This window comes from Arvicanthis niloticus, chromosome 13 (genome assembly GCF_011762505.2).
Source record: "Arvicanthis niloticus isolate mArvNil1 chromosome 13, mArvNil1.pat.X, whole genome shotgun sequence".
Taxonomy (NCBI): domain Eukaryota; kingdom Metazoa; phylum Chordata; class Mammalia; order Rodentia; family Muridae; genus Arvicanthis; species Arvicanthis niloticus.
Window position 1 is genome coordinate 15000038 of NC_047670.1, and position 22874 is coordinate 15022911.

General features: G+C 40.0%; 1 protein-coding gene across 5 annotated transcripts in view; it reads left to right on the plus strand.

Annotated features, from left to right (window-relative positions):
* The window catches only part of Vps13b (vacuolar protein sorting 13 homolog B), a 567993-nt gene that overhangs the window by 456222 nt on the left and 88897 nt on the right, over positions 1-22874 (plus strand). For all 5 annotated transcript variants that reach the window (XM_076911259.1, XM_034516325.2, XM_076911256.1 and 2 more), the window contains 3 exons: positions 15528-15724; positions 20679-20860; positions 21810-22159. In XM_076911259.1, coding sequence (XP_076767374.1) covers positions 15528-15724; positions 20679-20860; positions 21810-22159 — 729 coding nt within the window. The remainder of the gene's footprint in view (positions 1-15527; positions 15725-20678; positions 20861-21809; positions 22160-22874) is intronic.

The following is a 22874-nucleotide window of genomic DNA, read 5'->3' on the forward strand; positions in this document are numbered from 1 at the left end:
TTGTTTTTGAGCCTTGAGTTTATCTTGTCCAGAGCAACAAGTTGCTGTGTGTGTGACCTCCCAGCCTCCTTCTGAGTCCTGTGATTCTCACACTAGTGAATTCACGCAGAGAGGGGTTGTTGGGCTAGAGCTCAGTCTGCCCTCAGAGCCAGAGTGGAGGAGAAGTTACAAAATACAGATGTCTGTCAGGGATGCGGTCCAAAGAGAAATGCATGCCAGGAGTTAGAAATAGATATGTTATTCTACCAAAACAATTTGAATTTGGCTTTTAGCCAGAAAAAAAATTCTTAAATACGCAAATCAAACTATTAAACCTTAATGTATTGTTGAAGTACAAAGTGTGAGGTTAGAGACATACTTTAAAAGTCAAATTTTTATGTCCTCATGAGAGCACACCAGCTCTCACTTCCTCAGAACTGTGCCAGATTTTACCTGTCAAAGTCTGTAATCCTGTATTTTTATTCAGGACTAAAATTGTTCTTATGTTCTCTGAAATCATTAGTTTTTGTGTATTAATAATTTAAAATGGAACTCAAAGCTTCCAAAGTATTGTATAATTACATATAGGTAAAAAAAATGTTCATACTTCTAAACACTAAAAGTAAGCCGTTCTGTTATTGTTGGCACTGTGGTTGTTGGGATTTCTGTTACATGTACATGTTTATTCTACCTTTATGTGGGTGGGCACATGTGAGAGCCACAGCATATGTGGGGATTGGCAGCAAGCACCCCAACCTGTTTAACCATCTTACTGGCCCCTGTTTTTATTGTTTTTTATTAAGTCTCTAAGATCAATGCAGTTTGTTTTAATTACATACTAAACTTTTATGAATTGGTTATATTAGGGAAAACTTGTTCCTTGTGAGGTTTGGTTGATTTGGTTTGGTTTGATTTCCCCTTCAATTTTTAAAGAGTGACTTGTTCTGAGAGGCAGCAAACTTGGGGATGTAGAGTGGAAGACAAGCAAGAAGGCTCCTGGTTGCTCTGTGCAAACTTCAGAGCAGTGTGTAGGTGGTGTGTAGGTGGTGTGTAGGTGGTGTGTAGATGCCAGTGCTGGGCAGAGTGGTGTGTAGATGCCAGTGCTGGGCAGAGTGGTGTGTAGGTGGTGTGTAGATGCCAGTGCTGGGCAGAGTGGTGTGTAGGTGGTGTGTAGATGCCTGTGCTGGGCAGAGTGGTGTGTAGGTGATGTGTAGATGCCTGTGCTGGGCAGGGTTTGGGTTTTATTCTTGTTACCTCTATTCGTAGTGTAGATTAGTCTTCTATTTTACACCTTTTTCCGTTGCACTTTCAATAAATCTTGCTAGGAAAACAGAAACAGCTCCATTGAGCTCCACTTTGTATTCTAAAACAAGTTTACTATCTGTAGCTTTAGTTGTTGCCTATGATGTTATGAATTTGACTGAATTGTCTAAATAATAGCATTTCCAAAACCCATCTTTCCCACATCACATTCTTTTTACATACTGATCTACTTACAGGACATTGGTCACCACCAAAGAACAGTGGGGAGGGCAGCCAGTCATTTTAACTAAGAAAATTTGCCTTGCTATAAGTGTTTGAAGAGTGATTTTAAGAGTTAAGAATAAGAACTAGCTATGAGAACATTCTTTGTTCTCTTAGCTACCTGGAGCCTGCACCATGAGCTAAGTGAGCAGAGTTGTGCTTTGATGTGCTCAGCTGGGATATCAGCAGGCTTACTAAATGGCTGCTCTTGTGATACATCAAGGAAGTCCAAGGTGAAGACTGATTGCCACCTAACTACTGCAAGGTTATTATTTTAGGCAAAGTTGATATGACAAGAAATAAGCAGAGAATAATGATCATTATCAAAGACATTCGTGAGTTTTTTTCTTTGTGTATGTGTGTGTCTATATATTACATACACAAGTACTTTTGCATCCCTCTTGGCTATAATGTTTAGGTAGCCACTTATGAATATGATTTTCTTGATAAAATACTTTCTCTTTATTTAGTTATATTTGAAGAAATACTTTAAAATTCTAAGAACGTTTATAGATTGTTTTACTATTTACTATATTGTAAATATTAAATAGTATATTAATATACTATTTACTATATTATTATTACTATTTAAATTGTTTTAAAATTTACTATATATAAAATGACAAAAATTATATTTACTAATCTTTTGAGTTTAAACTTACATATATTTAATCCATGTCTTTCAAAGGTAGTTCACATTGGTATGTGCCAATTACATTGTTATTCTTGCTAATTTGCTTTATAGATATTTGAACTGTGATAAGTCATATTCAAGTGGTATTTTGTATTCATAATGAAATCTTTTAACGTAAAGGAGGCCTTATGAGCCCTGTGGATAGTCAGGCACATCATGTATCTTTGAATTTATGTTCTTTTCCTACATTCATTTCTTGACTCTTCAACAGAAGGCCTTGTATGACATCCTGTATCTCCAACTAGACTAGGAAATCTGTCCTTCTTGAGAAGATTAATATTACCCTGGGTCTATTCATATGATGGGTTCTATCCCTCACTTTGCCTTCTTGAGGATAGAGGTTATATGCTATTTGTTTTTGCTCTCCAATACCCAAGGTACTTACTGTGTACCAAGGTAGTACTCAGTGAGTGAAAACCATCCCTAAAAGGTTTTTGAAAGAAAGAGACTTGTCTAATTTATTGAGTCTATTTCCTGGGAGTGATGGCCAAACTAAAACTTGGTGCATTCATTATAGTCTGTTATCAATTTCTATGGATTTATAAAGACTTGTGGATGAGCATGGTAAAGCCACTGAGAACCTGTAGTGTTTCTGGTAAGAAAGTAAGATACAGCACCTGGAGTTGATGCTCATCTGCACCAGGCACCCGCAGGGACACAGTGTCCCAGAGGCCCTGAGAGCTTCCTTCCGGGTGCACAACCTGAGATGCTCTATTAAGTACAGAAGGAAATCTGGATATCTGATTTTGAAGTTCAAAAAAGGAGTGCCTTTCAGCTTGAGTGGTTAAGGGTTTGGGGCTTTTGCTTTTCTAGGAAGTGTAATGAGTAGTTCTGAAGAAGGGAGACTGGGGAAACACTGAGGAGATGAATGGATAGCAGGTAAAGGCAGTGTTAAAGCAGGAAACTGCTCTGCAGAAAGGGTAGGGGAGGGCAGAATTGGGGCTAATTCCTTAGAAATTTGCAGACACGTTCATTTTGATGACTCTAAGCTAGGATGTTTACCCAAAAGTACCTGAGGTCAGCAAAGCTTATTATCTGTTAGAGTGTGTCATACAGTCTGCCCCACACTCAGAAGGAGATTGTGCAGCCATATATGTGTCCTGCATATGTAGTTTTGTATTTCTTCTTTCTCCTTCCTGCTATCAACAAACACTGTCTCTTCCCATCAGAATCAGCAGTCTCAAGGCTGTCTCCCCTGTGTCTTGGCATCTTTGTAGAACACTGTCTTTTAGGCCGGTGCTTATTGCTGTGTTAATTCAGGCTATGGAAACAATCTCAGGATTGTCAGAAAGCTATGGAATTTGTACATCATGAGAAAAAAATACATTTTTAAAAATATATTTCAAATCTTGGGTGGCAACCAAGGTATTTACTAATTTTTTTATTCTGATTCTGAGTTTCCTGAAGTCAAGAACTGTGTGTGGGTTTTCTTGACCATGGTCCCCAATTTTCTCTTATCATGAAAGCAATTTATTAATACTGATAAATTAAGTATAGTCTATAGGCTAACAAAACCATGTTATATACGTTTATTATTATACACACTTATTTGTGTGTGATGAGGCATATATGTTAATAGCTACTTTATCAAGAAGTGGTGAGTGTGTTTAACCTACTGAAAGTTAATGAGCTCATTGCTGAGCTTTAACATATGCTGTGAACAGTAGACCATTTAGAATGAAGTTCTTGAATATTTAGAGATAAGATTAAAACATATTATGAATTTAGGGTTTACATTAATTTTATTTTTTTACTATTTTAGTAAAGTTGTCTATGTTTAAGTTAGTTTTTCCCCAGAAGTTTTTAATATATCAGTATCACTCTTTTTTTGGGAAGAATGTGATTTTGAAAGATGTCATATCATACACCTGCATTTGCTTGAAACCTGGTAGCTTGATAAATTGATAAGATAACTGGGTCATATGTTAGGTTTTCTGAAAAACCAACCCAAACAGAGATCCTAATAAAAGAATGTTACACATTTCCTTTTAAACAATAAAAAGTATTTCTCAGGGCTCTTAAATTACCATATTCTGATACCAAGGGAAAATAAAATCTGGACTTAGAGTTTTGTTTGTACTTAGAGGTTTTCCGGACAGGAAGGGAGTCTTGATACAGTGCAGTAAGCCACAATACCAGTGGGGCATTACAGGTGACGACTACAGCTGTGCCCGCACCACAGCATAGCACAACTACATGCCAGAATACTTCCTGTGCAGAAATAGAGTTTGCTCAACTTTGGTTCCCAAGAGTAGATCATATTAAAATGTTATAAAATCATGATTTCCTGCATTTGAATACTTGTGGTTTCTCAACTGGTTCCAATATTATAAGGGTGTGTGTGTGTGTGTGTGTGTGTGTGTGTGTGTGTGTGTGTTTCCATATCCATACCCATGTGAGTTCTATTAGCTGATGATCTATAAAAGCTTTTCCTACATCTGAAATGTAAATAAAATATCCAAAAAAAGCTTTTCTTCTTAAAAAAAAAAAAGACTAAAAGGCAGATACATATAAGAAATAAGCAGAAGCATTAGACATTAAAAACATTTACATTTTACCTCATTAAATGATAGATGTTTACAATGAAGTGGAAACACAAAATAAGCAGATTTTGTGGTCAAAATACATTCTTATTACCTATTAAAATGCTCAATTTTCATTATTCAATATGATTACTATGTCTCCTTCTCTGCACTATAAATTACTGCATGTAAGAAATAGTCTTAATTTTCAAAAAGACTAGTAATCCCAAACATATTTATGACTACAAATGCCTCTCATTGCATAGGAGCAAAGCTTGTTTTAACAATGTTTTAACATTTCTGCTGTTGTGTGCTCATCGTGTCTCTATACATACCTCATCTCTGGGTCACTGGGAAAGTCTTCTTCTTGAGTCTTCAGATCTCAGCCTCAGTTCATCACCTGTCTGCTTTCTCTCCTCGGCCATTGCTTACCTGCTTCTCTTGTCTTCCTAGTGTTCTCTGTTAGGGAGGGATTCGGTCTTACTACCACCTTCACACTGTCATAAATGCAGTATATACACTTATATATTTTAATGCAGTAAAAATAATAGTTGTTATCAAAGTAAGAGTTTGATAATAGATACTCTATCAAAGGTGAGATAATTGCTTAATTTTGAAGCTACTTGAATAAGTCAGTGAAAGGCAAAATAAACAGTAAATTTTAAGAGGAAACTGTGGGTAATAAGAGATCCATGGAGTTTTCATGAGCATAGGTCTGTTCTCCATGCTCAGGACAGTGTGTCGAGTTAGGAACAACTTGATAGGACCCACACTCTAACCTGTATCTGTGAGGTTCTGTCTAAGGAGGTGGAGGCTAAGGCAGAATGGATGGTATGCCCAAGCAGGTTCAAGGAGCCTTTAGCAAACAACTGGAGGCTTATTGGTTCCCAGTCTCTCAGGAAATGTCTTCTTCATCATGAAGTAAGCACTGAGTAACCAAGCAGAGACTCTAACTTACAACTGTATTAGTAAGTTTTCCATTGTTGAAACATAATCAGAGGCAGATAGTTTATAGAAATAATAATTTTTACTCACATCACAGTTTTGGAGGCTCAAGGGCATAATAGTAGCATTTATACAGGTATGGTGAGGGCTCAGGTGATCATGTCTGAATACAGAAATTCCAGAGAGCATGAAGGCCAAGATAGGCTTTCCTAACAGCCGTATCCTTCTGAAAGCACTCCAGTGACCTAAGGACCATGCTCCACATGTGAAACTTCAACAGCTGTATAGCATCATACTAGGGACCAAGGTTACCACCCTATGTGAGACTTTACAGGGACAAAAAACATCCACATCCTAACAGAGACTGCAAACCTCATACATCTAGTTCAGACCTAGCAGCAAGCACTGATGCAGTGAAGACGGCCATGTGAAAGGGCCAGATCTGATTCTCTAAGTTGGTATTGTGTGTTACTATTTAAAATATTAAAATACAAAGCTTTCAGCAAAATCTCATGAGAAATGCAGAGATAAGAAAGTATGGCCACAGACTGGAGGTGAAGGCAGTCAGTAGAGATGGTCCCTGAGGAACCGTCAGTGAACACTTGAGGGAAGATTGGCAGGGGGCAGAGGAGGAGACCAGACTGTCTTTGCCTCCCTGGGACCGTGCTGATGAACCGCAGCACCTTTCCTGCTTTCATGCAGAGCTGGGACCAGAGCTGAGGACCTCATGCTCACACTGAGCTCTCCCCATCCCACTGGTCAGACACAAGCCATTTATGTCTAAAGAAATAAAAGCAGACATGAGAATGATGGCCCACTCAGAAAGGGAAATATAAATAGAGCATTTCCTGTCTGAAATGTTTAGAATGAGAAGGATTTCAGAGTTCAGATTTTGGGGCTGTATATTACTTGAATATAAATGAAGTGTATTGAAAATGTGACCCAAACTTAAGTATGAAATTCATGTATGTTTTATCTATGCTCTATACCTGTTTCCTGGAGGTAACTTCCTACAATACATTTACTAACTGTGTGCTGTGTGTGCCCTGTGCTTTGACTGCACTTCTCACAGAATTACTTCTAGGGTGTTCAGCTCTGCCAGCTCTTCAGCCCTAAAACAGTTCTCAATGGCAGAGTATTTTAGGATTTCATATTGGATGTGCTTAACTTGTGAAAAAAATCAGAACAAATAGAAATTCTTGAAATGGAAAATATAATTAGTAAATACATTCAGTAGAAGGGGCTGCATGGCACAATTCAGCTGGCCTAGAAAGACTGGATGACTGGGGATGTGTTGGCTGAGAGTATCTAGTCTACATGGCCTGGGGTGAAGAGAAGGCACAGATCAGACACCTGAGGCAAACCATCACGTGCACGAACACATGCAGAGTGGGAGTCCAGGGCAAGAGAGAAGAGGGAAGAAAAGCTATCTGATTAAATGAAGACTGATTGACACAAGCCTATGTCTCTAAGAGGCCTGTTGAACTTCCTGTGAATATGCTTAAACATAGCCACATAGACAAAATATCCTAGAAGCAACCAGAGAAGCAGCTCCTTACATACACAGGCAGTCCTTAAGATTGGCACCTGATTTATTATCTAATACCATTGAGCTAAGAAGGAAGAGAATACATTCAAATTGTTGAAAGAATACTTTGAATTAAAACTGCCTGAGTAAAATTTAAATGCCTGGGGGAAATGACGAAGTTGAATATGTATTATATATTCATTCTTCTTCCAAAGAATCTACTTTTTAGAAAGCCGAAAGCACATAAGAACACGTAATGACTTTGACTGCATGCACAAGACCTGCACAAGGGCAAACCATCCAAACACGCAGCATGGCTGGGGCGGGCTCGTGAAATCTCATTCTTAGCTGAGAAGTTGTTCATAATTGATGGGTATTCGGGGAGGGAGAGCCAGTTTTCTTCAGGGATGCAGCTCATGAAAGGTAAATGCTCCAGTAAATGGTCCTACAGTCACTCGCAAACAGACTGCACCAGGTGCTGAGTGTGCACAGTGGATTCAAGAGAGAGAATACACATGATGCTGATGGCAGGCATGGTAGTAGAGACTGAGGGTGGATTTGATCAAAATAGATGTATATTGTGACATTCTCAAGAACAAAAAGGAATTGTAAATAGCAAATGACATAAAATTTTTCTTCTTTAAATAATGAAAGAGCCGGGCAGTGGTGGCGCACACCTTTAATCCCAGCACTTGGGAGGCAGAGGCAGGCAGATTTCTGAGTTCAAGGCCAGCCTGATCTACAGAGTGAGTTCCAGGACAGCCAGGACTATACAGAGAAACTCTGTCTTGAAAAACCAAAAAGAAAAAAGAAAAAAAGAAAGAAATCATGAAAGAGCATAGTTTTCATAGCTGCTGACTTTGTCTCGGAACAAGTTCCCTTCTACCAGCCACAATAAGCTCATCTGCAAAATAGGGATATTTTCCTCACTTGGCTAACAATAAGAAATGAGCTTACAGTAAGAAAAGTAGGAGCTGCAAGGTGGCTTAGTGACTAGAGGTGCCATAGCCCAGGCTAGACAACCTGAGTTCCCTTCCCAGATTTCACAAATAGGAGAGAGGTGACTCCTGAGCATGATACTCTGACCTCCACACTTAAACGCACACATGCACACATACATTGAAAGCGGGTGTCGTCTTGACTGTATTTTCCTTCTGTTGAGATCATCAGTTGTCTCAACTTCCTCAGAGATGTGTGTGCTGGGAGTAGCAAGGAGTAACAGAATATCCTAGAGCAAGCATCAGTACCTGAGTCAGGAGTGGAAAAAAGGCTTTCATACTCACTAACCAGCCCTATGTGCTCATCCAGCTTGTCTGTTGATGGTAGGACAAAGAAATGGACAACTGAGGCAGAGGCATGGACTTGAGTCTCTTTGTCTGGCAGCACGGGTATACAGGACAGACAGTCCCTTTGCCCCTGTGCCTGAGTGCTGTCGTGGGACTGAGCCCACAGAGGGGTGACAGCCTCACAGCAGCCACTGCACAAAGTGGGAACTGCTCATCACGAGGACAGACAGGGCGTTGTAACTGCTAATAGTTTTGGCAGCACTAGTAAGTAATAAAAACAAATTAAGTGCCAGAATAGTCTTTGTACCAAAAATATTTTTAAATGGCCAACACACATGCAAATCTTCCCAAATTAGCCATCAAGTGGAAACAAATTGTGAAATAACATTTTAAATGCATAAATAGATGTGCTTTTACCAACTGGCAGATATACAGCATAAAATATATTCATATGCAAAGGCCACATATGCTTAGAGTGCAGTTTATTATGTATGGCTGGCTAATTTTTTAGGTCCTGTCAAATAGTGAATAGGAAAACAAAATGTAATAAAAAAAATATAATCTTGACAGTCATTTGAAATGTACCATGTGCTCCATGTGGAATGTCTTCCAGGGAAACCAATTTACTTGTTCCCACTCCCCATGACTCAGTACTAGATAGTCAGGCTCTCTAAACTATTTTTTGGCAACCAACCTTTCTTGGAATAGTCATCTTTCTTTCAAGTTATTCAGTACAGGCATTAGTAATAAATCCTTAGTTATAGATATATAACTAAAAATCATTCACATGGTCTCTTTCAAACCTAAAGCTCATACTAAAGTTATTTTAAATAGATCACACAAAACAGAGCCAACTCTTCCTTGGGAATAATTAATTGCTACCATATGAAGCTGTAAGAACAATGTGACCATGTTCAATTGTTAGTTTTGTTATGTCACTACTTATCTAGAAACTAGCTGGGGGATGTCAGCTTTAACTGAGAGACAAAGGAAGTGGGGTTGTTTACAAATGGGCCCGTGCAAACTCCTCTAAATGAGAGAACTGGTGCACACCGTGATGTAGAACAGCACAACACTAAAGCTGACTCTGTTCGTTAGTTGAGGGTGTGGATAGATAGTACAGAAGGGTGAGCCAGGGCTCCTCTCACACTGAGCAAGAGCTATACCCCAGCTTATTACACCATCTGAAACCTTGCTCAGGATATGCTGTATGCAAGCCCCTACGCAGCTACAGTTTCTAAAGAATATTCAGCCATAAGCATGGCTGCAAAACAGTCTGAAAGAAGTAGCTCTGGGTTTCTTTTTAAACCTCAGCCATTGACCCAGCCTCTTGTACATCAAGACTCAGTTGCAACATGGCCCTTGCTTTCCCTCCTTCCTGGTCACTATCTAAACTGCGGTTTATCCCTTCCTGTCTAAAGGCTGATTTGTGTCTATTCCTCTCTATCCTCCAGTCAGCTCCCTAGTTCAGATTCCTAGCCGGTCTACATTCCTAACTCATCCCCAAACCTCAGTGGTCACTCTACTTCCATAGTAGCCCCTGATGGAAGGCTAAGGCAGGATGACCTGGAGTGAGTTGTGCATCCACACAGTTAACACTCCATGCAGTCTGCAATAGCCACCTCCTCGCTGTTTCTACTAGAGAGTTATTGGTGTTTCCAAGTTTGTCCAGAGAAGAACTCATGATTGCCTTTCCTCGGCCCCACAACACCACAAACTCCAGATCCAGAGGCAAATCACCTGCATCCCAGTGGATGCAGTCAGCACCCACACAGTTACCCAGGCCACCTTGACATGGTGTTACCCTCGTTATCTGAGCAGTCCGGACTGACTGTTAGGTCCAAGGAGTCTCCCTAACCCAGATTCTAACATCTCCACCTTAAATCTCCTAATGGGTTGCCTTCCCTCCATACTTACTGCTTGAATTCATTTTCTATATTATCTAGAATCTTTTAGAAATATAAATTTTACTGCATCATTTTTATGTTCTCCAAATGGCATTAAGATAAAATTAAAATCCTTACTTTGGCTTAGAAACCATTTAGTTTTTGGTTGTGAGCCTGGCCGTTAACGGCTGAGCCGTCTCTCCAGCCCGAGACAATTTAGTCTCATCCGCCTCACTTTGCAGATTAGGGATGTACAGCTTCTACTTGTTACACTGCCCAGACACTGCTTTACTTGTCGGGATCAGGATTTCTTTCCCTTTTATTGAAAAGAGATTTTTTTTCCTCACACAATACATTCTGATAGGGCTTCCTCCCCTCTGCTCCTCCCACTTCCTCTCACCTCCGTTTTAGTCTCTCATTGGAAAAAGAAAATAGGCTTCTAAAAGATAAGTAATAAAATATAAATATGCTAAGATAAAGCAAAAACTAGCACATCAGAATAGGGCAAAGCAAACAAGAAAAGGAGCCCAAGAAAAGGCACAGGCTGCAGAAGCGGAGAGCCACTCGTCAGCACACTCCAGAATCTCATAAAACACTAAACTGGAGACTAACATATACAGAGGACCTGTAGACTGAAAAGAGAAAAAATATAAATAAAAAATAAGATAAAATTTAAAAACGTAAGTCCTGACATGACATTGTGAGACAAGGAAGCTCTGAAGATGCCCAGGACCAGGATTTTTCCCACGTGGAACACTAGTGAGGTTTTTTGTTTCAAATGTTAGCATGAAATGATGATAAAAAGATGACCATCTGTAGAGGTTTTTTCTTTTTTGTTTTTTGTTTGTTTGTTTGTTTGTTTGTTTTGTTTTTTGTTTTTTGAGACAGGGTTTCTCTGTGTAGCCCTGGCTGTCCTGGAACTCACTCTGTAGACCAGGCTGGCCTCAAACTCAGAAATCCGCCTGCCTCTGCCTCCCAAGTGCTGGGATTAAAGGCGTGTGCCACCACTGCCTGGCAGAGGTTTTTTTTCTATCAATAAATTGTTCAGTTGGTACTTGGAACACCAAATAAAATTATCTTTAAAATGCTAACAATCCATACTAACTTTTGCTTTAGTGTACTGAAGGTAAATACACCTGCTCATCTTTTCTCACTTAAAGAAAAATCTTTGACAGCTTCATATATGTGTGTGGTGAACCTTGTGTCACCCTTCCCTTCCATATCCCTTCCTTTCCTGCTGAAACCTTTCTCTTCCAAGAATATCTCCTGCATTTGTCTTCATTTTGTATAAAATCCATGGAGTTTACTTATAGTTGCTTATATAAACATGGCTGAGAGATTATTACTGGACTGTGAGTAACTTAGCAGTGTCTACACCCCTGACAAGATGACACTTCTAGCAGCTATTAACTGCCAATAGTCTCACAGGCCAGACTGGGGTCCTTCTTCAATGATGAAGTGCCGACAGACCCCACCTTGTACAGTGTTGTACAGGTAACCATAGCCACGTTGAGTTGATAAGCACCACAACTGTGCTGTGTGCATTTCCCTGTCCTCAGTTGAGAAAATGCCCCCATAAGATTGGTCTGTATGGCATTTTCTTGATTAGTGATTGATGGGGGAGAGCCCAACCTAGTATGGATGGTGCCATCCCTAGACTACTGGGCCTTGGAACTCTAAGAAAGCAGGCTGAGCAAGCCATGAGGAGCAAGCCAGTAAGCAGCACCCCTCCATGGCCTCTGCATCAGCTCCTGCCTCCAGGTTCCTACCTTGTATAAGTCCCTGTCCAGGCTTCCTTCAATGACGGGCTACAGTATGGAAATGTAAGCCAAATAAACCATTCTCCCACCAACTTGCTTTTGGTCATGAGATGTCATTATAGCAGATATCACCTTAAGACATTGGCCAAGCCTGAGGACCTGAGTTCAAATCCCCAGCACTAATGAAAAGCCAATATAGCCACTCTCACCTATTATCCCCCTGCTGGAAGCAAAGACAGGAGAATCCCTGAGTCTTGCTGGCCAGACAGTCGAACCAATCAGATTCAGTGAAATATGCTGTCTCAAAAAATAATGTTAAAAGTGATTAAGGAAAACACTTGATACTGATCTCTGTCCTTCACATTTTAGGTGAGAGTAGAATACATTAAATATTACTTAGGAAGTATTAGGTTTACTTTGGAAGCTTTTTTTTTTTTTTTTTTTCAGATCTCAAAACTGCTTTAAATGCTAAAGACAAATTTTAAAATAATAAGCCCTTTCTTCATATGGGGTCTCAGTGTAGTGTAGTCTAGTGCGTAACAAGTTATGGGTCCAATGTTGTGTGATAGGCAGACGCTAGGAATAGAGACGACACAGGAAGGTAGTTACCATCTCTGAGAAGGGTCGCTAGAGAATGCTTCCAAAACAGGAACACATCTAGAAGAGTACTTTTTAAGACAGATAGGATTAACCACATGTCATTTTAAAACTAAAATGCTAAGTTTAATAGCGTATCCTCTGTATCTTTTGTTATATGGTATTTGTTATTCATTTTGACCACTGTGTGTTAATCCACTCTGTAAATCTACAGCAGTTCCCAGGAGTAGATGTGAGCTGTTTCCACTGCTCCTACTAATACTCTTGAAGTACATACACAACCATATAAACTACGTAAGGGAGACACTTGTACATACACATGCCCTCTTGCATTACAGTCGCAGTAAAACGAAGCCTTAGATATAAGCTAAGTAACAGAAGTAAGCACTTATTCACAGTACCTAGGAATGTGGGTTTTCACATACCTGTGCAAAAAACAAGCTGTCAGTCTTCTTAAGCTGCTGTTATTTCATACATCCATTAATAAATACATTGATTAATATTAATTAATGTCATTGTTATGTATTTGCCTACATTCACATTTGTTAAGTATTAGCAATGGTGGCTTTTCGTGTCTACTAGACAGTTTTATTCGTTCTGTGGAATGGTTGCTGTTGAGGTCTGTGCTTTAGCCCTATGAAGCTGGTGTTTCATGACTGCTGTGGAAAGCCTAAGACTCCTCAGTCAGAAATAAAAGACAGCATTACAGACAGCCCAGCCACCAAGATGAACATCACATTTGCATTGGGTTACCCTTGCCTTCTACCAAGGGCCTTGCAGGAAGCCCCTGGGGCGGGGGTGGGGGGCGGATATTGTACTGAGTAGACCTTGGGCACAGCTGAGCGAGACTGCTGTACCTCTCTAAAGCACATGTGTGTTCTTCCATATGCTTCCCACTTGGTTAGTAAGAGTTCTCTCCTATCTGAACCAGAAGTCTCTGGTCTGTCATTAAGTCTTGCCTGTCTTAGCATGCATGCTTTTTTGTTTTTTATTGGATATTATATTTACAATTCAGATGTTATCCCCTTACCCCATCCCCTGCCCAGGAACCCCCTGTCCCATCCCCCCTCCTCCTGCTTCAATGTCCCATCCCCCCTCCACCTACCCCACCACTCACAACTTTCCACCCCCGAATTCCCACACACAAGGCATCCAGCCTTCACTGGACCAAGGATCTCCTCTCCCACCTATGCCCGACAGGGCCATCCTCCCTTACATATACAGCTGGAGCCATGGGTCCCTCCCTAAGTGCTCCCAGACTGGTGGTTTAGAACCTGGGAGCTCTGGTTGGTTGGTATTGTTGCTCTCCTCATGGGGTCACAAACCCTTTCAGCTCCTTCAGTCTTCTCTCTCACTCCTGCATTGGGAACCCCTTGATCAGTTCAATGGTTAGCTGTGAGCATCTGCCTCTGAATATGTCAGACTCTGGCAGACCTCTAAGGAGACAGCTATATAAGGCTCCTGTCAGCATGCACTTCCTGGCATCCACATCAGCATCTACCTTTGGTGACTACACAAGGGATGGATACCCAGGTGGAGCAGTCTCTGGACAGCCCCTCCTTCAGTTTCTGTCCCATGCTTTGTCTCTATATTTGCTCCCTTGAGCATTTTGTTACTCCTTCTGAGAAGGACTGAAGCACCCACACTTGGTCTTCCTTCTTCATGAGCTTCATGTGGTCTGTGAGTTGTATCTTGGCTATTTCAAGCTTCTGGGCTAATATCCAATAATCAGTGAGTGAATACCATGTGTGTTCTTTTGTGATTGGGTTTCCTCACTCAGTATGATATTTTCTATTTCCATCCAGTTACCTAAGAATTTCTCAAATTCATTGTTTTTAATAGCTGAGTAATACTCCATTATGTAAATGTACCACATTCTCTGTATCCATTCCTCTGTTGAAGGACATCTGGGTTCTTTCCAGCTTCTGGCTATTATAAATAAGGCTGCTGTGAACATAGTAGAGCATGTGTCCTTGTTATATGTTGGAGCATTTTTATCAGTGAAGTTTTTTTCTAACTCCTAAGTTTTGTTGCATACATAGCAATACTTTGTTCTTCTAAAACCAAAGTTATCAGTTTTAAGATAAATAAAATTAATAATCTATTAACTTTATAAAATAAATAAAATTAATACATTATTATTATTATGTATGTGTATGTATATTTTGCCTTCTCTGTTTTATCCTAAATTTGCTTTTGTGTGAGCAATGGTGATCTCTTTGGGGTTTTCATGTTTCCACTGCTTGTCTGACAGTGCACTCTTACCACAAAGGAACTTTAATCAGTACTTGCCTCACTGTTCCTTTAATGTACCAGTCTGTTGACTCCAGCCTCTCTTTTAGTAGAGAAGAAGAGCTTGTTCTCCATTATTTTTCCTCTCTACAGAAGACTGTTAGTGTTTTGACTATTGAGTCTTTTTTTTTTTTTAATGATTCTTCTAAAATAATCAGGGTTGCTGTAACTGGAAAGAAGCTGTAAAGCATTGTCTTCACACCTGTCTTCCTGTTAGTCATCACATTTTAACAGGTTCACGGTATAGTTTAACTTTTAAGAATTTATTAACTTTATTTATTTTATGTATATGAGTATTTTGCCTGAATGTGTAACTGTGCATCATGTACATGTGTGGTGCCCTCAAAGGTCAGAAGGTGGTGTCATATGTCCTGGAGTCCTACACACAGTTATGAGCTGCGGCCATCTTGGTGCTAGAGGCTGACCCTGTTTCCCCTGCAAGAGCTCTGAACCATCTCTTTAGCCCCATAGTTGCTGACTTATAACTTTTAATTGTTTCTTTGTTTTCCTATAGGTCCCTTGTAGTTTGGAATATTGGGATGAACTCCAGAAGGTTTTTGTTGCATTTCAAGAATTCAGTCTGTCTGAAAGCAAAGTTTGTGAATTGCAGTTGCCAGATATCAATTTTGTACAAGACCAGAAGAAACTGGTGTCCTCAGATCTGTGGAGAATCATCCTAAACAACAATCAAAATACAACAGAAGACCAAAGGTAACAGAGAGCCAGAGGAGAGGGGCAGAGAATGGTTCAGCAGGCATCTCTCGTCTCCTGTGCCTCTTTCTTCACTAGGCTAAGTGTGAATCTCTATGACTCCTGTGTGCCTGAATTGTAGACACAAGGAGATAAAGCTCACTGCTGCTGTCTCATTCACAAGTATGACAGAAGAGCCTGTTCCCTAATTGTCAAGTAAAAATAATGAATGAAATCAAACAAACAAAAATTCTGTTATCCAGAACCCAAAAACATAGAGGAAATAGCTCAGTATCTTGATGTACAACTTAATATTATGAAGATAAACCTAGGGCAGGAAAATGAAGATTACATAAATGTAACTGTCTATATCTAAAATCAAAGTTTTCAAATATGTTCATCTTTAAAGATTTTTTTTTTTTAACTTTAAGAGGTAAACTTGCCGACACTAGGAAAACATAGCCAACCAGGTTCAAAGAGCCAACGTTGCCCCGCGAGGTCACATTGGCCACAATGAATCTCAAGAAGCTGCAAGCTTCAGTATTCTGAGTCATTTCTCCAGAACTTCTTAGTCCACACTATAATCCCATAGTATGCCCATTTCTGGTATTTGCCTGCTTGGCATATTTATAAACTTACAGTAAAGAAGAATAACTTCAGCAAATAGTATGTCTCCTGGTTTACTTGCTCTGTACTTGTGCTTTTGTGAAAGTTAAAGAATGTAGGCCTCAATCAGGGCCCTTCCTGGGCAGTAGCCTGTGTGTGCCATGAGCCCACATGTGCCGTGAGCCCGAGTGTGCTGTGAGGCCAGCGAGTTCTGTGAGGCCCTCCTGTTCTTAACATTGACTGTCTCACCTTCCAGTCCCCCTCGTGGTCAGCCTTAATGCCTGCTGCCATAGCTCCGGGTCTACTCCCTTCCTTTTCTCACTGGATAACATTCAAACACTAATGGGAAGGAAGACATATACCACTCCAGTGCTTTTGAAAATCAAGCATTGTTTTGTTTTGTTTATGTAACTTTAATTCTGTCCATATGTAATAATCATAACACAGTGTGTTGTACTGATGTCTTCTTTATGTTGTAAATAGTGGCAAATGATTTTTCTTCTGAGAGTGTTTTTTGTATTAATAATTGTGTTTGTTGGAGCTGCTACACAGAAGTAACTCTGGCTAGCATTTTGGTGTGTAGCTTCACAATGTCTTTCATTGGCTACTTTGTATGTTTCATAATAATGTTTTTAACTTTATATATTCTATTTCTATGTCATCTGGGCTCTGTAAAAATAATTACCTTCCAATATATTACCTAGTAACATATTGTCAGTGAGAGTTATGTGAGAAGTACGGTCTTGATTTTACTACTAGTCAAAGAGCACCAACCTTCCAGGGAACTAGCAGATGCGGAGGAAAATCATTTCCTCAAAGGAGAGGTTACCTCATCAAAAACTAGGAGATTTCAGAGAATAAGCTGGAGACAGTTAAGCTAATTTTTAAAAACTGTTTTATTAAGAGTATTCGGTTAGAAATGATTGCCTGATTTGAATCATGGAAGAATTATTTTCACCATCGAAAGTTCTCTAGACAAGGTCAGTTCCTCTGACTCTGAAGCATTCATAAAAATTTCTGTTGTGACTTTGGCTTAGAGAACCAGCACTGAGAGCATGACAGCAGGAGAGTGACTGTGCCCCTTGCTGGCTGCAGCATTGGATAGGCCAGTCCTGAACGGGCAAGAGAACTCACCCCAGTGGTGTGGGTGCAGGACAGCTGGCAGGTTGGACCAGCTCAGCTACCTCTCAGGCCCAGATCCAAGGCTTTGAATTGGCCCATTGCAAAATCTACTGCATCCATGAATTGCTGGGGTATATGAAGGGGTCGGTTCTATAAATCCAAAATTACAGGATCCTCATGACACAGGGCAACAACAGGATGTCCAAGAGGAGTCCCAATAAGGTTCCAGTATTGACAGAATAACAGAAGTGGGAGACTGGAACCAGACCAATGAGTCATTGCTATGAACATCAACAAGCAAAGAAGTGTGGACAACAGGGCAAACTGTGGGGCACACTGTGACACACTACAGCTTCCAGAACAAGTTTTTTTTTTCTCTGTTGGGGGGAGGTTGCAAGGGTACAGGGCACTTCAGAGGGGGGAGATGAGTGGGATTGGGGTGCATGATGTGAAATTCACAAAGAACCAAGAAGAGATGGTGGCAACTATGGTGATGGTCCAGTTATAGTAGTGGAGTAGGCTATGGTGGTAGGGACACTGGATAATTGATTTGGAGGGGATGGTGGTAACTATAGTGGTGGCTGTAATTATGGAAATAGAAGAGGATTTGGTAGTAAAGATGGTGACATCAGAGGTGGTGATTATAGAGGTAGTGATGGTGGATATAATGGACTTGGAAGTGATGGTGGTCACTGTGGTAGTGGTCGTGGTCATAAAATATAGGAAGCTATAATAGTGGACCAGGATATGACAACCAAGTGGTGAAGTAGTGGTAAGGGAGGACATGGTGATTACAGTGAAGGAGGTAATTTTGGTGGAGGTGACTATGGTGGTGGCGGAAACTATAATGATTTTCAAAGTTTTAGTCGACAACAGCAATCCAATTATGGTCCCTTTGTGGGGACAGTGTTGGTTGAGGACACTCAGGCAGTCCCTATGCTGTAGTAGTAGCTATGGCAGCAGAAGACTTTAGCTCCTGCCACACATACAGCAGAGGACTACCTTGTCTGGCCTTAGTGGGAGAGGATGCCGCTAATCCTGCAGAGACTTGATGCACCAGGGTATGGAGATATTGGGGGTGGGGGGAGGGATGGTCACCCTCTCAGAGGCAAAGGGGATGGGAGGAAGAGGGGAACCCTATAAGGTGAGGTAGGGATGGGACAGCATTTTGGATGAAATACTTTTTAAAAAGCAAGAAAAAAACCTACAGTTCTTAGCAGGAGAAAGCAAGGAGTTGTCAGAAAAGCTACAGGTTATTTTAAGGAATTATAAAAATCTGCCACAAAAGGAATGATGATCCATAGTCAAAAAAATTATTGCAGCTTAAGCAGAAAAGTCTTCTTGTTCAGGGCTTCCCTAGCACAATTTACAAAATGTACAGCTATTGATTAATACAATGTAGTATCAATTAACCAGATATCCCTGAGGTTTCTCATGTGCTGCAGCTTCGGGTTTTTTCTCTGTTCATTACATCAGGTGTGCTGCCCAGTGATTATAGTAGTAAGACCAAGAATCAAAAATTCAGTGTTTCATAATTCAGTTTTCCTACATTTTTGTATAAAGACTTGAACAAAATGAAGTTTTGAAGGTGTTTCCTTGTGAATTAGCAAGTAAAAATCATTGTTAATTTCTGTTCTGTATAAATTTTCCTAGAATTAGCTATAAAGAAACACCTACTGAATTGCAGTTTAATGGGCTAGCCCCCCCACTTGATGGGGGTGAATAGATGTTTGTATGGTCATCGTGTGTGTTTTAGATAATTAAGGTTGGGTAAAACATTAGCATATTTGTGAATTTAATAGCATTAAGAGTAACTTAAATGAAAAAATTAAAAGTTCCTGTTTGATTTTTTTTGTTTTCTTTCAAAATATAATCATGACTTTAGTTGTAAGCTTTATTGATTACTAGCTGTGTTAAGAACACCACTGTTCCACATTTACATGGTCACATTGAAATTGCTGCCGATAATTTGGGGGCTAACCCATGTCTGCTACTCTCTGCTTAGATTCTGGAAAGGGACTTGTAGGTAGTTTCCACCTCCCATTGTAGCGTTCTCAGCTTAGGGTACGGGACAGCTGAGTGTCGTGTCTGAGCAAACTATAGGTACCTAATTTTGTTCCATTCTTCAAGTTGTACAACCCAGAAGCCCATAAACTTTGAGTCACTTTCTTTGCTTTATTTTTTTTTTGTCGTCCCCCCCCCCCCATCTTTTAGAGCAAAAGAATAAAAGAAGTCACTTACTGAACCTTTAACTGGCTGGCACTCTTCTTGTTTGTACCCTATACATTTTGCTGGGTGAATCCAAGGATAAATGAGGTGTCATTGTCCAAAATAATGCAGAAGTGTAGCATAGTTGTTCAGTGCAAGCATCTCACTTCCCAAAATAACCAATTTAAATAGTCTCACATTCCCTAAGAACTTATTATGCCATATATTTCAACCCAAAAACATGGTGTGAGTTATAGATTGTTTGGAAGGCCCTGAGTTCTCTCCTGTGTCCACTCCCACAGCACATCAATTGTCCTTCTCCAGGAGATGATTCTGTTGTGTGGTGTTTATAAATGGCAGTTTGTCACCAATTGGGTTGTGGATTTTTGAAAGCCAATGGTTTACTGCTTCTGAAACTGGATGCCCTCAATTCTTCATGTTAGCCAGATGACCATAGAATGTAATTGTGAGAGGATAGGCAAATGAAGAGAGAATTCATGCAGGGTGATTGGTTGTCCAAAGGACTCCATTCTTTATACATGGTTATAATTTTATGCTACTTAATACAGTATCCAATGGGTCTTCAATAAAGAGTCTAGATGACCTCAGAGAGTATAAGTATGGACAAGACAGAGACATAAGCAGCCATGAGACATTTGTCACCACATAGAAAAGTTAGCATTTCCAACAGCCGAGCAAGGCATACTCAGAATTGTGTTTCCCCACAATCGGACACCAAACTGTCCATAAGATTTGTGAAGAGAGTATAGGCAAAAACTGGATTTGATCTAAGTCGCATCAGTGGAGGCTGAAGAGTAATTTGAAAGTTTTCTGCAAATAATTCAAATTTTTGTAGAATATTCAACATAAACTGAATTTGAAAGTAAAAAGCTCTTGTGTGGTAGTAGTACATGAGAGTTGATGATGAACATATTGATTGTAGGGTTTTCAGTACTGGCTTTAAAGGCTTTTTAAAAAGACATTGTGCTTCTGTGATATCGGAAAATGGAGGTTGCTGAGTGTCTTTTGTTTTCCATAGCTCTGCAAGTGAATCTGGTTCTCAAAGTACTTGCGAGCCACTTGTAACTCCAACAGCCCTGGCTGCTTGCACCAGAGTCGACTCGTGTTTTACCCCATGGTTTGTCCCATCCCTGTGCATATCCTTCCAGTTCGCTCACCTGGAATTCCGTCTTTGCCATCACCTGGACCAGCTAGGCACAGGTATGCATCACTTCAACATCAAGAGAACACTTAGCACCATTTGTCGTGGTCCTGGGTGTTCCCACATGCCACCTCACAGTTCCCAGCGTGGGCACTGGACACCCAGAGTCACTCTAAAGCTGTTGGAGGGCAGCAGGTGTGGCCCTGCTCCTCAGTGAGTGGTATTGTAGTGACATGCTTTCTTAGACATATTTTTCTAAAAGAATTTTTAAGGAAGTGTTTTGTTTTGTTTTGTTTTGTTTTAGCTGCAGGTTTTACTGTTATACCAATTAAGATCTTTTTTGAAAGAAATGCATATTTTAGTCTGTATCCTACATTAGTGGAAAATAGATCCCAAAAGAGCTTGGTATTTATCACCTGAGTTCAAGGTACCTACTCTATAAAAGATGGTCACATTCTCATTAAATTATAAGACTCATATTTTTATACATCTAAAAGGAATATAAATAAATTCCCAGTGCTATTTGAATAATTATTTCTCAAGTGTTGTATTTAGCATCAACACTTTTCTAGTTGATTCAGTTTGATTTAGGTTTTAGGTTTTCAACTTATATGTAATGGAGAAGAGTAAGAGATACCTGTTACAGCTGCTGTTGAGCGTGTTGCGTTTCTAGAGTCGTGTTTGTGTTGTTCTAGAGTTTCGTTGGTAGATACAGATATTTATTTACAGATACTCCTATTTGTTATTGTGATCAAACATTTTATCTATGGAACTGAAAATAACCTTTGAGCACTATATGTTTAAGAGACCCGATTGAACAAAACAATGTATTTTCAGATGTCAAATGGTACTTCAAAGATTTTAACATTTTCAAACTAATTGTTTAAATCTATTAATATTAATCTTAAACTAAATTTAAGAACAAAGTGAATCATTTAAATGTCACCTCATTTGTTTCTATAAAGGATTGTCACATCTTAATTGCTATTTTTCTTATTTTCTTAAAAGCTTCACCACAGCACCTACAGCCATTCATTTCTGATAAAAATGTACCATCTGAACTGGAATACATGATCATTTCCTTCAGAGAACCAAACCTGTATCTTCGGCAGTGGAACAGTGGTCCTGTCTGCCAGGAGATCCAGTTCTCATCTCAGGTGGATTGTAAACTTCTGGAATGCAGAAACGTCACGATGCAAAGTGTGGTGAAGCCCTTTGGCATTTGTGGACAGATGGCACTTTCCAGTGATGGGGTGCAGAAGCTGCTGGACTGCTCTGTGATCATGGACTCTGTGCTTGTCAACGTTGGGCAGCATGTAGTTCATTCCCTAAACACTGCGATACAAGCATGGCAACAGGTATGCACACCCCAGAAGCATTTACAGTTTGGCCTCATGTGATCTTTTTACTGCACACTCCATGTTATCATTTAATTATAAGTTAAACCCAAACCCAAATGTGAGGGATGAAGGGTTTGAAGACACCACTTTGTTTAGAAAAAGTGATGCAGGTGTTCTCTTTACAAAACTCTGGAGATCGTGGGTTGACACTCGTCAGAGTCATGGCATCTACTTAGATAAAGTGATGCAGAGTTCTCTTTACTGACTCTGGAGATTGTGGGTTGACACTCGTCAGAGTCATGGCATCTACTTAGGTAAAGTGATGCAGAGTTCTCTTTACAAAACTCTGGAGATCGTGGGTTGACACTCGTCAGAGTCATGGCATCTACTTAGATAAAGTGATGCAGAGTTCTCTTTACTGACTCTGGAGATCGTGGGTTGACACATGTGTCAGGATCATGCCATCTACTTAGGGCCTGTTCACCATATCTGGGTGGAGAGTAACTTATTTCCAAGAATTTTTTTTTTTTTTGACGTGCTATGGTTCTGTTTAGTTAAAGCTTCAACTTTGGTATGTACCAGACAGTCTGAATGCCCACTGTGGAAATAACGGACTTAAATTAAGGCTTCCAGATTCCCAAACAAAAACCTGAATGAGCCATGGGCTGGAACCTGGAACCAGAGCAGTCTTGGTTTTCCTTTGCAGACATCCTGCCTTTTCGATTCACTAGAA